General features: G+C 41.8%; 1 protein-coding gene and 1 pseudogene across 1 annotated transcript; both read left to right on the top strand.

Moving 5' to 3' along the window:
- The first annotated feature begins 90 nt into the window (after positions 1 to 90).
- LOC148791400 (G-type lectin S-receptor-like serine/threonine-protein kinase LECRK3) lies at positions 91 to 9,848 on the top strand (annotated as a pseudogene).
- A 1,656-nt stretch (positions 9,849 to 11,504) lies between these two features.
- On the top strand, positions 11,505 to 14,230 carry LOC148791399 (G-type lectin S-receptor-like serine/threonine-protein kinase LECRK1). The gene has a single exon (XM_088887201.1). The coding sequence runs from the start codon at positions 11,783 to 11,785 to the stop codon at positions 14,159 to 14,161; it is 2,379 nt and encodes a 792-aa protein (XP_088743327.1). The 5' UTR covers positions 11,505 to 11,782; the 3' UTR covers positions 14,162 to 14,230.
- The last annotated feature ends 377 nt before the right edge of the window (positions 14,231 to 14,607 follow it).

The following is a 14,607-nucleotide window of genomic DNA, read 5'->3' as shown; positions in this document are numbered from 1 at the left end:
ACGTTTCAACACGCTTTATTGAGCTTGAGGCCTTACAAAAGCTATTCCTATTAAGATGAAATCATAATAACACAGAACTACGTCTTGATCATGGCTGCTCATTTTCTGTTTCTTATCTTCTCTTCTATCGTTCGTGTAGTAATAGCTCAACAGCGACCATCCAACATAAGCATAGGTTCTTCTCTCTCCCCCACCTCCAACCCATCATGGCTCTCAAGCTCTGGACGATTTGCCTCTGGATTTTATCCACAGGGCAATGGCTTCGCCATTGGAATATGGTTTGCCGGAATATGCGAAAAGACAATCGTGTGGACAACAAACCGAGATGATCCACAAGATGCAGGTACTCTATAAGCACCCCATAAGTCGCAATGAATCAATGCAAAACAATCAGTCACTTTATTGCCGCTTTGAATAAAAATATCTCTAGTTTGCTTTGCCTTCAAACAAACATCACAGGTTTTGTTCTTATTATTACTGATATTAAGAAGCAAGCTAACCGTTTGATGAGAAGGGTGTTTCAATCTCCGATGCCACAAATTGCTTGACCCAATTCAATCTGTCTTGTAAGCACGAATCGGCACCACACCCTTGAAGACATAGACCCCATCAAGCTGTTCACCCGCACCAATCAGAGTCATCGAGATGCGGTCTTGTATCACACACAACTTATTAGTAAATGTCACAATACAATCTATGTCACGAAGTAACCAACCTACTGACAATAAATTACAATTGAGTTTTGGGACATATAATACGTGCAGCAATTTAAAATTATTTCCAAGTTGAGCAGTGTCTTCTTTCACGGCCTCGGTGTGTGCACTGTTGGGTAACCTAACAGGACAATGTGCAACATCATAGGTGTCGACGAGCACATTTAAATTCCCTGTCATGTGATGTGACGCCCCAGAGTCAATAATCCATTCAGTGGAGTAATTCCTACTAGAAAGTTTTTCATTAGTCCCGGTTTTGTAAGCATTAAGCATGCTTACAAGAGTCTGCCATTACTCGTCATTAAGCTCGCTCAGTCCGGTTCGGTCTCCGTCAGTCACAGCTGCATTAGCAGCCACCTCATGCCCCGCTGATGACTGAGCAGCATGAGCTTTTGCCGATTCGTCGTAGTTATCTCCTCTCAAGACCATCGGACTGATAATAATTCCAGGATTATCTGATGGATGCAAATAGAAAGGAGAAGACGATCCAACAGACTTACTCGAGCTCTCACCGTTCCTGTCGTTGTTGGCAGCTGATGTAGCACAATCTAGTCACTCCTAGTTGGCCCTCGCGTGGCTGATCATTGTATGTTTCTAGCCACAACGTAGGTACTTCAATCTCTGCGGGGATCACTGTTTCGGTGTCGTAGGTGATGTTGAAGGGTGTTTCTCCCGTGGTAGTCTTCTTCGTGGTCCAGTAGGCCCATAGGACACTGGGTAGTTCATCTGCCCACAATCCTTTAGCTCGGTCCAGCCGTGCCTTTAGTCTGCGGAGGATGGCTCTGTTGGTGGCTTTATCCCCACCTAACATGGAAACAAGTCCCATCATAGCGGGAATCCAGGAATTGCTCCACCAAACCCGCGAGGACTCCAGTATATAAAGACCTCACCCCCCAGGGGCAAAGTTAGGCAAAAAGGGGGAAAATGATGCTTCTTGCAGGCAACCAGTTCCTGCTGTCTACAATGATGAGAAGATCATCTTCTGCAGGGAGCAGCCAGGTTGCACTACACCAGGGAGCTCCACTTCAGCCCCTGAGTCATCGGCTACCTGGGAGCAGACCAAATGACGAGGTACTTAGCCAAATGAAAATGATACGTGACCAGAAACGATTACATCAATTGGCGCCGTCTGTGAGAATACGCTACAAAAAGCTAAGTTCTCATTCTACAAAAGCTAAGTTCTCATCCTACAAAAAGCTAAGTCCTCTTCTCCCAGAAAATAAAACCTCATCAGTCCTCTTCGCGAGGTCCCCTCTACAAAGATGAGCTCTTCATGGTTTCCGCGGAAGTTGGTGGCCAACAGACTACATGGGCGCCCTTGCTGGTCGAGCCTTCCAAGGCTCTCGTGTGAGTTGGCGACCTAAAGTCAGTAGTGCTGCCCCCGTTGGTCGAGCTCCTAGCAGCTTCTTGTAGGAGTGGGTGACCGGCACCACGAGGCTGATGCAGTGCAATCATAGCTCTAAGGCGCCCACTCGATGACCTGTGTGCGGCCTAACACAGGCACCGACCTGGCAATCTGGCCTAAGCGCGACCTGGCAGCCTGGCACTGGCGCGACCTGGCGATTTGCAAGACGTGCTCGCCGATGAATTCGGCGTGCATATCCAAACACTCCCATGATCCTTGGAAGTTGGCCCACGTGCCAAGCGATCTAGAGGGTGGTCAACGTGCATGGCAGTTACCTCCAGGAATCTCGAACCACTTAGATGACCTCGCAGAGATCTCAGATATGGTGTGTGAAGCCCATGCCAGACAATGCTTGTATAAAGGCACCAACCCCAGAAGCAAGTAAGCAAGTTCTAACTCTCAGACTGTGATTTTTAGCTTGCAGTCTACTATGAGAGTACTGACTTAAGCATCGGAGCATTCCTGCCGGGAAACCCCCCGGGAGTTCTTCCTCTTTCCTCTCATTTCAGGTACCTCTCAGGAGCGACGCGAGCGCCAGATAGGAGTGACCGGATTGTGCTACATCAGTAGCCATGGTGATCAATCAGCAAGACTCATCTGAGACGATCAAGCAAATGGTCGAAGATGGCTTTGGTGTCGATGTGATTCCGTTGCTCAACGTCAGAAGTAATATCTAACCCAAGGTGATTGATTATTGCAAGAAATATGTCGAGTTTGATTCCAAGAAGAAGATGGACGATCCTAATGAGGCTCACGAAGAAATCAGGAACTGGGACTCAGAGTACATCAACGTCGGTGTCGATGAGCTTTACCATCTTATAATGGCTGCCAACTACCTTCATATCAAAGGGTTGCTGGATTTGACTTGCCAGAAGCCCGCTCTGATACCATGAAAAAATTTTGAAAGCCAAAGGTTGTTGTTTCGATTGTTATCTCATGATATATATACAAACTCGATGGAGTTTCTTGCTCCAAAACGTTCTAACAACCCGACGTCCTAAATGCAATGCAACTTCTATCTCCAAAAGACTTCCTAATCCAAAAAGAATATCTTCCTACAAACACGGCTGCTAAAAACAAAGCTTCCTAACTGTACAGAAATATACAGATCCAGGATCTCGTAGGACTCTCGCGTATTCTCATCCAATAGAGGGTAACATTACGATCAAATCAAGGCCAAGAAAAGACCATTGCTGAAGCTCCGCAATCCGCTTCTTCTGCTTCCATGCTTGATTTGGGCAACTTCATTCTCTATGGTTCTAATGGGAATATCAAATGGCAGAGTTTCGATTCCCCAACTACGACCATTCTACCAACCCAGCGCTTGATGACAGGTAAAAGAGCTGTTCTCTAGTGCTTCGGCAACCAACGACTCAATGGGAAGGTTTCGCCTCAAAATGTAGTAAGATGGAAACCTCGTGCAATACCCTATTCAAACTTCTGATACTGCGCAGCACGCTTATTGGAGTATAGGTACGGCTGATGAAGGAGCCGGCGTTACATTAAATTTTAACGAAGATGGCCACCTGTACTTGCACAACGGCACCGGATTCCAAATAAAAACCCTGTATGCCAGAGAGAATTCTACAAATGAAACAATCTTTTACCGCCTGACAATCGATGTGGATGGCATCATACGGTTGTATGCCAACAGTTTGGATCAGAAAAGTGATTGGTCAGTCAAGTGGTTCTCACTGACTAATCGTTGTGACCCCAAGGGTCTATGTGGCCTAAATGCGTACTGAAGACTCATGGATGAAGAAGCTATTTGCTCCTGTCTTGATGGTTTTGATTTCATAGATCCAAGTCAACACTGGTTGGGCTGCAGAGAAGTTCCAGTGGAGAAACTTGTGGTAAAAAGGACCAAAATCTCATATTGTCTTTGTATAGATCGGATAATATACAATGGGAAAGTAACCCGTATTCTATCATAAATCTCTCGGAGGTAGAAGATTGCAACGATAACTGCTTGAGTGATTGTTACTGTGAAGTTGCATTTTTTAAAGATAAAGAATGCAGGAAGCAGAAGCTACTGTTGAGATATGGGAGAAGAAACATGGATGATACTACCATTGTTTTAGTCAAGGTGGGCAGAAGGTCAGAGAGCAGAAACGATCCTTTAACTACAGCTGAAGCAGAAACCAGAGGAAGCAAAGCGCAAAGCAGGAATGCTATTTTATTCGTTGGTGTTGCATTTATTATTAGGCCAATTATTCTCCTAGCAATTTCGGTTGTTCTCATTAGGAAAATGAAGAATTTACAGAGGAGCCACAAAAATCGTCTTTGTGGCTCTGTCTTTAGAGGAACCATAGCAAAGGGATGAAACCAAAGGGTGGTCACAGTTAAGAAATTACACCAAGTGGTGGAACAGGGAGAACGGGAGTTTTAGACTGAGATGAGAGTTATTGGCAAAACTCATCATAGAAACTTAGTACAGTTACTGGGTTACTGCAATGAAGGCCCTAACAGGCTACTAGTGTATGAGTACATGAGCAATGGATTTGATGGTTGTGGATGATAGTAACAGTAAATACTGTAAAAAATATGACAGAAAACACAGAATAGGACTTAGTTGAACGAGAGAAAAGTTTTGTAAATGTATTATGGTATTTCTCTCTAATAATTCGAATCAGTACAGAAGAGGGGTTTTTATAGTAGATGGAGTCGGTTGAAGGTGAACCGACTTACAATGAACAAAGACTCACATTAACTCACCTAGGGAGCTGAACCGACTAACTTTGGAACTGCCTACCTTTGGAAGATGCAATCGACGCACATAGGAATGAAGCGAACATTGGAAGAGAGCTTTACTGTATTTTCGAGAGGACTGATTCAATGATTCTTGGAAATGTGTAGCAACATTTAATACTCCTCCTTGGTGCACATTTCAACAACTCCAATCATGTCTCGTAACAATTCGAACTTGCCTTTTGGTAGAGCCTTTGTGATATGTCAGCTAACTGTTTTTCAGTTTTGCAATGTCTGAGTTCTATTTCTTTGTTTCCTTCAGCTTCTCTGATAAAGTGATACTTGATGCCAATATGTTTGGTTCTGCTGTGAAATATGGGATTCTTTGCCATTGCAATAGCTGATTTGCTATCGCAGTAGATTTCAGTAGCACCAACTTGTGGTTCTCCCATGTCATCAAGTATCCTTTTGAGCCATATAGCTTGGCTCGTTGTTATTGCTGCTGCAATATATTCTGCTTCAGCTGATGATTGGGCAACAGTTGCTTGCTTCTTTGAAGCCCAAGAAAATATCCTTGATCCAAGTGTGAAAGCATAATCAGATGTACTTTTCATGTCATCTACTAAACCTGCCCAGTCACTGTCTGTGTAGCCAATGAGCTTAGAGTCATGTGTGACTGTACCGAATTCCATAGCTTTTTGTACCTTGCAAATACCTTAGTATTCTTTTAGCTGCTCCATGGTGGACTTGACTTGGATTCTGCATGAATCTTGATAGTAGACTAACTGCATATATGATGTCTGGTCTTGTACCAGTTAAATAGAGAAGACTTCTAATCATATTTTGAAATTGTGATTCATTTTCCTTTGGTGAGCCATCTTCCTTTTTGAATGCTTAAGTGTTGTCTAATGGAGTGGAGATTGTTTTGCACCCCTCCATTTTGAATTGTTCAAAAGAGTTTTTGTATACTTCTTTTGTGAGATGAATGTCTCTTCTTCTTCTTGCGTTATTTCAATTCCAAGAAAGTAGTGCATTAAGCCTAAATCAGTCATCTCAAAAGTCTTCATCATGTCTTCTTTAAACTTCTTGACCATCTTCTCATTATCTCCAGTATAAATAAGATCATTTGTACCTTGAGTTTTGATGTAGAGTGTTGGCTCACTATAGCTCCTCCTGAATCCTTGCTCCGAGAAATAATTGTCGATTCTGTTGTACCAAGCTCGTGGAGCTTTTTTTAAGCCATATAATGCCTTCTTTAATCTGAGAACTTTGTCTTCTTGTCCTTGCACCACGAACCCTTGACGCTGCTTCACATAGATTTCCTCCTTAAGATAGTCATTGAGGAATGCAGATTTTACATCAAGTTGAAAAGTTTTCAATTTCTTCTGTGCAGCTAGTGCTATCAATGCCCTGATTGTGTCAAGGCGAGCAACTGGAGCAAATATCTCATTGTAGTCGATACCGTATTGTTGTGAGTATCCTTTAGCAACTAGCCTTGCTTTAAGCTTCTAGATTGAGCCATCTGAGTTAAGCTTTGTCTTGTAGACCCACTTAATTCCAATAGTGTCTTTGTCTTGTGGACGATCCACAAGCTCCCAAGTCTCATTTTTTTTATCATTTTTATCTCTTCATTCATAGCTTTTCTCCATTTTTCTTCCTTAAAAGCTTCTTCAAAACTTTTTGGTTCTATAATCATCAAGTTGCATGTTTCATATATTTCCGTTAAGGATTTAGTTTGCCTTGGTGGTGAGTTCGGAGTAGACTGTGAAGCTTGTTCCGGTTCCGATTGTGTTGGCGAACTGATTTGATCACAAATTTCTTCAATTCTTTGACTTGGTAATAGAGGCAAGTTGATAGTCTTTCTTTCAACTTCTTTTGTCTCCCAATTGTATGCAGCATCCTCGCCGAAGCTTATGTCTCGACTAATTATGAGTTTTTCTTTCCTTAAGCTATAGACTCGATAGCCTTTTGATTGAGTGCTATAGCCTAAGAAAATTCATTTCTCAGTCTTCTCATCCAGTTTGCCTCTTTTCTCTTGTGGGACATGTGTGTAGCATATGCATCCGAAAATTCTGAGATGCTTTGCTGATGGCTTTTGCCCACTCCAAACTTCAATTGGTGTCCTATTTTGCACAGCTTTAGTTAGACATCTATTGAGCAGATAGACAGTAGTGTTTACTGCCTCTGCCCAAAAAATTTTGGGAAGACCCTTTTCCATGAGCATGGCTTTTGCAGTCTCCATAATTGTTATGTTTTTTCTTTCGGATACTCCATTCTGTTCTGGAGTGTACCCAACTGTAAGTTGATGCTCCATGCCTTCATCTTCACAGAACTTGTTGAAATCATTGGAAGTATATTCTTTGCCTCTGTCACTTATGGTCTTATTGTTGTGACCACTTTGCTTCTCAACACGGGCTTTGAATTTTTTAAAAATATCAAAAACCTGCGATTTTTCTCGCAAGAAATAAACCCATGTCATTCTAGTATAATCATCAACGAAGATGATGAAATACCTGTTTTGATTATTTGATGGAGTACGCATAGGACCACAAACATCTGTATGAATTAACTCCAATGGCTCTTTGGTTCTCCAAGCTTTGCCGGATGGGAAGGGATGTCAATATTGTTTTCCAAGCATACACCCTTCACAGACATTGTTGAACTCCTTGATAGCTGGTAGGTCATGCATCATGTTCTTCTACTGAAGAATCCTTAATCCATGGAAATTAAAGTGTCTGAATCTTCTGTGCCATAGCCACGACTCGTCCACTTGTGCTTGCATTGCTATATAACTTGCATCTCTCCATTGAATGGGGAAGCATCTATTTTCTGTCATTTTTGTTTTTGCAATTTCAAGGGACTTGTCTTGCTTATCATAGATTGTGCAAGAGTTTCCCTCAAAATGTAAAGAGTAACCTCTTTCTATCATTTGGCCCACATTGAGTAGATTTTGATCAATATTGGGGACCAAAAGTACATCATTTATGTATTTTTTGCCTTGTTTGGTGTCAACAACAATGGTGCCTTTGCCGGTTGCTTCCATGAAGTCGCCGTTACCAATTTTGACTTTGGTCGTGATTTTATCAAGACTATGGAAGATGCTTTCATTTTTAGTCACGTGGTTACTACACCCACTATCAAGATACCAAGTATTCTTTTTTTCTTCTATTGCAGAATGGCAAGCATAAAAAAGATTATTTTCCTCATTTTTCTTTTATGAAAAATTAACTTGATGGGTTTTCTTGAATCTACAAACTTTTTCAACATGGCCAAATTTTTTACAGTTTTGGCACTGTGGTTTCTCCAAGTGGTTTCTCTTCTTGCAAATACCACATGAAGAATACTTGTCATTATTTTCTTTTGGTTTTTCTTGTGACTTTCTTCCATCAACTTTTGGTTTATGAGACCGCAGATTAACTTTAGACTGAAAGGCAGCTTCAACTGAATTTTCATTCTGCCTGTCACGCCTATTTTCATATGTCTCGAGAGAGCCCATCAATTTAGTTGGTGATAGTGTTTCTAGATCCTTTATTTCTTCTATCACCGAAATTATTGGATCATATCTCTCTGTACAAGAGATCAAAATTTTCTCGACTATTTTCTTGTCAGAAATAGTCTCCCCATAGGCTCTCATTTGATTTACTATTTCTTTTATTCTAGAATAGTAATCTTTTGCAGTCTCATTATCCTTCATCTTAAGATTTTCAAAATCCCTTCTAAACTTCTGCAATTTAACAGTGCGTACCTTGATAGATCCTTGAAACTCCTCTTGTAGTGTATCCCATGCTTCTTTTGCAGTTGATGCGCCCATGATTCGAGGAAATATCTCCTCAGCCATTGCTTGCTGCAAGCAGAAAGAGTAGAGGTGTCTTTAGCAATGCAGAATCCTTCCTCAACGATTCTCCATAAACTTTGTGACCGAAAATAGGTCTTCATTTTGATGGACCAGAAGTCATAGTTTTCTCCATTGAAGATTGGAAGAGAAAGGGTGGAACGATTGGTTTCTGCACACATTATGTTTAGAAGAAATCACGCCCAAGAGATTGATCGAATGAGCTCTGATACCACTGATGGTTGCGGATGATAGTAACAATAAATACTGTAAAAAAATATGATAGAAAACACAGAATAGAACTTAGTTGAACAAGAGAAAAGTTTTGTAAATGTATTCTGGTATTTTTCTCTGATAATTCGAATCAGTATAGAAGAGGGGTTTTTATAGTAGATGGAGTCGGTTGAAGGTGAACCGACTTACATTGAACAAAGACTCACATTAACTCACCTAGGGAGCCGAACCGACTAACTTTGGAACTGCCTACCTTTGGAAGATGCAACCGACGCACATAGGAATGAAGGGAACATTGGAAGAGAGCTTTACTGTATCTTCAAGAGGACTGATTCAATGATTCTTGGAAATGTGTAGCAACATTTAATGGGATCACTAGCAGAGTTCCTCTTCAAAGCTGAAAGAGTACTAAGTTGGGATCAAAGAGTGGGAATCGGTGTGAATATAGCAAGGGGTATCTTCTATTTGCATGAAGAGTGTAAGACCCAAATCATCCACTGCGATATAAAGCCCCAAAACATACTCATAGATGAGAATATGTGCCCCAAGATTGCAGACTTCGGATTGGCAAAACTATTGAAGCTCGACCAAACTGGGACGTACACAGGCGTTAGGGGGACAAGGGGGTATGTGGCATCGGAACATGCCCATAACAGTGAAAGCAGATGTCTACAGCTTTGGAATTGTGTTGCTGGAGATGGTATGTTGTCGTCGTAGTGTGGATATCAGTCTTCCTGAGGATGAAATAGTTCTTACAGATAGGGTCTACGACTGTTACATGGCTGGTGAGCTAAACAAGCTACTGGGTGATGAAGAGGTGGAGAAGAGAGGATTGGAGAGGATGGTTACTGTGGGTCTTTGGTGCATCCAGGATGAGCCATCCCTCCGTCCCTCGATGAAGGTGGTCTTAATGTTGGAAGGGACTGTAGAAATTCCAATTCCTCCTGATCCCTCATCTTTCCTAAGTACCTCTTGAGTTGAGCCATGTTAAACGTTGTCGCTATCATGCCCTAGCTATACGCCTCTGCTAACAACTTAAAGGGATCGGTCTTCAACAGTTTTTGATGGTTCTGAAGAAAGTAGAGACAGCAAATGCATGAAAAACTTGATGTTGCAGAGGCTACCTTTCTTTCGCGGTTGTACTATCCTTTATATGTCATCCAATCTCACCTCAATCCTGCGAGAAGGCAACAATAGTGTTGTTTTTCGTTCTCTGCAACTGTGAAGTTGAATTTCTTTGTCCTTAAACTGATGTTGCTGTTATTTTTTATGCGGTATCGTTTCCTCATTTCCTGGTGCGACTGTGCTGTTCGCTTACCGTTTTCATCTTCTCATATATAGTCTCCATTATCTATCACAACAAAAGCAGAAAATACCAAGATATCGTTTCCTTATTTCCTGGTGCTCGTTTACCTTTGTCAAGAGACTCAGGACTCTGTTTCTTCTTCATGGTTAAATTTCATTCTTAATTTAACGTGGTTCATATAAAGAATGGCCGATAAAGGCAACGAACTGGTGTGATTATAGAGAATAACATATTTTCATGGCAAACTAATAATGTGGATTCCAGAGCTGCTATGGTCATTTTCAAGTTCGATGTCGAACCAATTTCAGTGACATTTGCAAAGGATCACTGAAAATTCCCATAAACTTCACCTAAACTTTTCCAGACTTTTATAGGCGCGACATTTGCGTAAAATGTCGTGAGAAACTTTCCGCGACGTTTGTATTTTTTGTAGTTTTAGCGAAGGGCAGCTGAATTGAACGGTTTGCCCTCAAATTTGCCAATTGGAGAGAGTGGTACTGTGGCCTGTGTTGAGCAGAGAGACTTTATATTTCTTGGCTGTCTGGGGCCTCCCGTATCCCGGACCTAATCAGCGGGGCACACCTCTGACGCTGGCTGGCCTCACCTCTTAGGGCTTTAAAAACCATGAAAAAAAATACCTTGTTTAAGAAGTGGGGGTCGCTGGTAGTGGCAAAAAGTTGATCCAACCCGGGAATCCGATCCAACCAACCCCGAAAAAATAGTGTTAAGATCTCACATTTAGCTTTCTAAATTTGAGGACGACTCAACCCGACCCAACCTGGAAAAATTGGGTTCCATTGTTAGATTTAATTGGGATTATTTATATATTATTTTAGTAAATGACCAATTTTTATTATTTGTTGATAATTAATAGCAAATATTGTAAATGACCATTTTTATTATTTGTTGATAATCAATAGCAAATAAATTTATAACTGATTTTTGAAAAATCGGCTGATACCAAATAAGCAATTTCTCTGATTTCTCTTCTGAGAGAAATCATTGATCATCAAAAGAGTCAGCATGGATCCCAAACATCTCTGAAGTCAATGATGATTGATGTTGCAAAAAGTAGAACCTACTAAAGCCACTACTTTATGAGAATCGGATTTATTGTAAACAACAAAAGGAAAAAGAAAACAAATGCCAAAGTGAAATTGTGTGCGTGTGTCTGTGTGTGTGTGTGTGAGAGAGAGAGAGGCGGAGGGAGGGTCGCTTCTGGCAGCACCTTGTTCACTATAGAAATGAAGTTTCTGTGAATGGGGGTGGTTTAATTTAATGGGGTTAATCTCAACTTTGGCCTTCAGAGAAAGGGTGTTTTTGCACATTTGTTTGAAAGAATGCGACCGGACAAGTCAATTACTCAATTTATTTTAGTCTTCAGAAATGACCACCCCATTGTAGAATTTGGTCGAGATCAACGTTGACTTACAAATCACTCTCGAGAAAGAAATTTTAGCATACCTGGGAGCACTCTGCACTCTTTGACTGACGTGTTGTAACCGTTTTGTAACATATCACGAAACTTCTTCTTTGTAGCAGATTTGGACCCTCCCCACTCCCTTAAAGCTGCAGCGTTCTGTCTTGCACCCTCTCCATCTCTAATGGCGTCTAAGCTGCCTGTATTCTTTGTGTTTGTGTTTCTCTCCGTACTTTGTTTAGTTGTTGGGGCTCAACAAAATCTTTCAAATTTGATCAATTTGGGCTCTTCGCTCTCCCCATCCACTCAACCCAACTCATGGCTCTCATCCTCCGGCCGATTCGAATTTGGCTTCTACCCAGAAGGCAAAGGCTTCTCCGTCGGAATTAGGTTGGTTGGAAACCCCGAAAAGACAGTTGTCTGGACTGCAAGACGCGACGACCCACCGGTCTCCTCGAATGCTACCCTAGCTTTGACCAAGGAGGGTTGGCTTGTTCTGCGGACAGAAAAAGGTGAAGAGATAAACATCACCGGCGCGTCTGATCCCGCTTCCTTTGCTTCATTGCTCGACTCTGGCAATTTTGTGCTCTACGACAATGTTTCAAATGTGATCTGGAAGAGCTTCGATTCTCCCACTGACACCATATTGGGTGGTCAGAATCTAACCAACGGCAATTTGTTGGTTTCCAGTGTATCAAACACTGACCACTCAAGTGGACGATTTATTCTCTATATGCAGTCAGATGGTAACCTTGTTGCTTACCCGATAAACACCACAGCCGAATCCCTCAACGCGTATGATTGGACGAGCACATATACCGGAGGAGACAGCATCAACTTAAATCTCGATTACAACGGCAACCTATTCCTCAGCCAACAGGGTTCTTTGCTACTCCTTCTAGTCAACCTGTCGTCGTCCAGCTCCAGCGGACACGGGGCGGTTGTTTACCGTGCAACACTTGACCCCAATGGTAATTTCCTGCTGTATTCTCATAGCTTTAGCAGCGGTGGTAGCGCCACCATGAAGCTTGAGTGGTCGGCGTTGCAAGACCAGTGTGAAGTCAAGGGTTTCTGCGGCTTCAACAGCTATTGCGCTCTCATGGGTAGTGAACATGATTGCCTTTGTTTTCCTGGTTTCAACTTTATCGATCCCAATCAAAAGTTCCTCGGCTGCCAGGGTGACTTTGGTCCAGAAGGTTGCAGAGACTGGAAAGAGGCAGTGAAACAGTACACGGTTATTCAAATGAAGGATCTGGTTTTTCCCGTACCGCCTTACTCCGTAGTGCCAATGACGGAAGCAGATTGCAGCAAATCGTGTTTAGAAGACTGTAATTGCGGAGCGGCGCTGTTTGATAGTAATGGGAATTGTAATAAACTAGATCTTCCACTGCGATATGTAAGAATGGGTCAGAACGAGTCTACCACAACTTTCTTAAAGGTGAGTTCTGGATTCCCAGGTAACAGAAGCTCAACCGGTTCTGTGAAGCCACATGATCCGAAAGATAGAAAGAAAAGAGAGGCCCTAGTGCTTTTGGTCAGTTTTGCTTCCGTCACATGTTCCTTTATCGCCATTGCAATATATAGCTTCTGTATCCACCGACGACAAGCACGGAATTATATAAGGTTGTCAAGAAATTGTAATTCGGTACTCACCGAGGAGTTTTCTCTGCGACAGTTCACTTACAATGAACTCGACAAGGCAACAGGCGGTTTCAAAGAGGAGTTGGGTAGGGGTTCTGTTGGAGCAGTTTATAAAGGAGTCTTATCACCGGGTGACAGAATTGTAGCTGTTAAAAGACTAGAGACTGTGACAGAAGGAGAAAGAGAATTCAAAGCAGAGATGAGCGCCATTGGGAGAACTTATCACAGGAACTTGGTTCGGTTGCTGGGCTTCTGCGTTGAGGGCTCTAAGAGGCTTCTGGTTTATGAATACATGAGTAATGGCTCACTATCTCAGCTTCTCTTCAAGGTTGAAGAACACCTCATTTGGAAAGAAAGATTAAGAATAGCACTGGACATAGCAAGAGGCATTCTCTACCTACACGAGGAGTGTGAGACCCACATCATCCATTGTGACATAAAGCCCCAAAATATACTGATGGATGAATTTTGGACGGCTAAGATCTCGGATTTTGGGTTGGCAAAGCTATTGATGCCGAATCAGACGAGAAGCTTCACCCGAGTCAGAGGGACTGGAGGATACTTGGCACCAGAATGGCAAAACAATATCCTCATAACGGTAAAGGCTGATGTTTATAGCTTTGGGGTTGTGCTGTTAGAGATTATATGTCGCAGAAGCAATATGGAGGTGAACGTCTCAACAACAGATGAGATAATTCTTTCTAGTTGGGTTTATAAGTGCTTTGTAGCTAAGGAGTTGGATAAGCTTGTGGACGATGATGATGAAGAGGTAGACATGAACAAACTTGAGAAAATGGTTAAGGTTGCACTGTGGTGTATTCAAGATGAACCGGCTCTTCGTCCTTCAATGAAGAATGTGATCTTGATGTTAGAAGGAACCGTGGATACACCCACTCCTCCTCCAAGCCTTTCCTTTTCTTAATGTTGCAATTTCTCCTTTAATGTAGTGTTTTATGATCCATATATATAATATATAATATGTTATGCTGAATCAAGATAGCATATATTCTGTTTGAAATAATGTTGAAAATTCTTCATATCATCTAGAAATTACAGAATTTACGTGCATTAAGTCCGAAATTTCAAAATCTACATAAAGATCCTCAAATTAATCAACCCATGTTACCCATCAAAAGAGCAACTCAGGGACCATTTCGTTCACAACCGGAAAGGTCTAGCCCCCTCACCTGTGTGGTTCAGATTGAAATCCGAATTGAAATCTGAATTAGCTGGAATGAATTCTCATTGGCTATTCCCTCAAATAAGGGAATGTTATTCCACCAGGAATAGAGATCAAAATCAGCCCCCACAAGATTGCTCCCATAATATAATTACTCCCATAATTATATTTTATAATTAAAATATAAA

The sequence above is a fragment of the Nelumbo nucifera genome, chromosome 5 (assembly GCF_055504915.1).
Source record: "Nelumbo nucifera cultivar China Antique chromosome 5, China Antique-T2T, whole genome shotgun sequence".
Taxonomy (NCBI): domain Eukaryota; kingdom Viridiplantae; phylum Streptophyta; class Magnoliopsida; order Proteales; family Nelumbonaceae; genus Nelumbo; species Nelumbo nucifera.
The sequence above is the reverse complement of the archived record's forward strand: the minus strand, read 5'-3'. Positions and strand labels throughout refer to the sequence as shown.

Coding starts and splice junctions, on each gene's coding strand:
- LOC148791399 (XM_088887201.1), top strand. CDS start 11,783: ATGGCGTCTAAGCTGCCTGTATTCTTTGTGTTTGTGTTTCTCTCCGTA.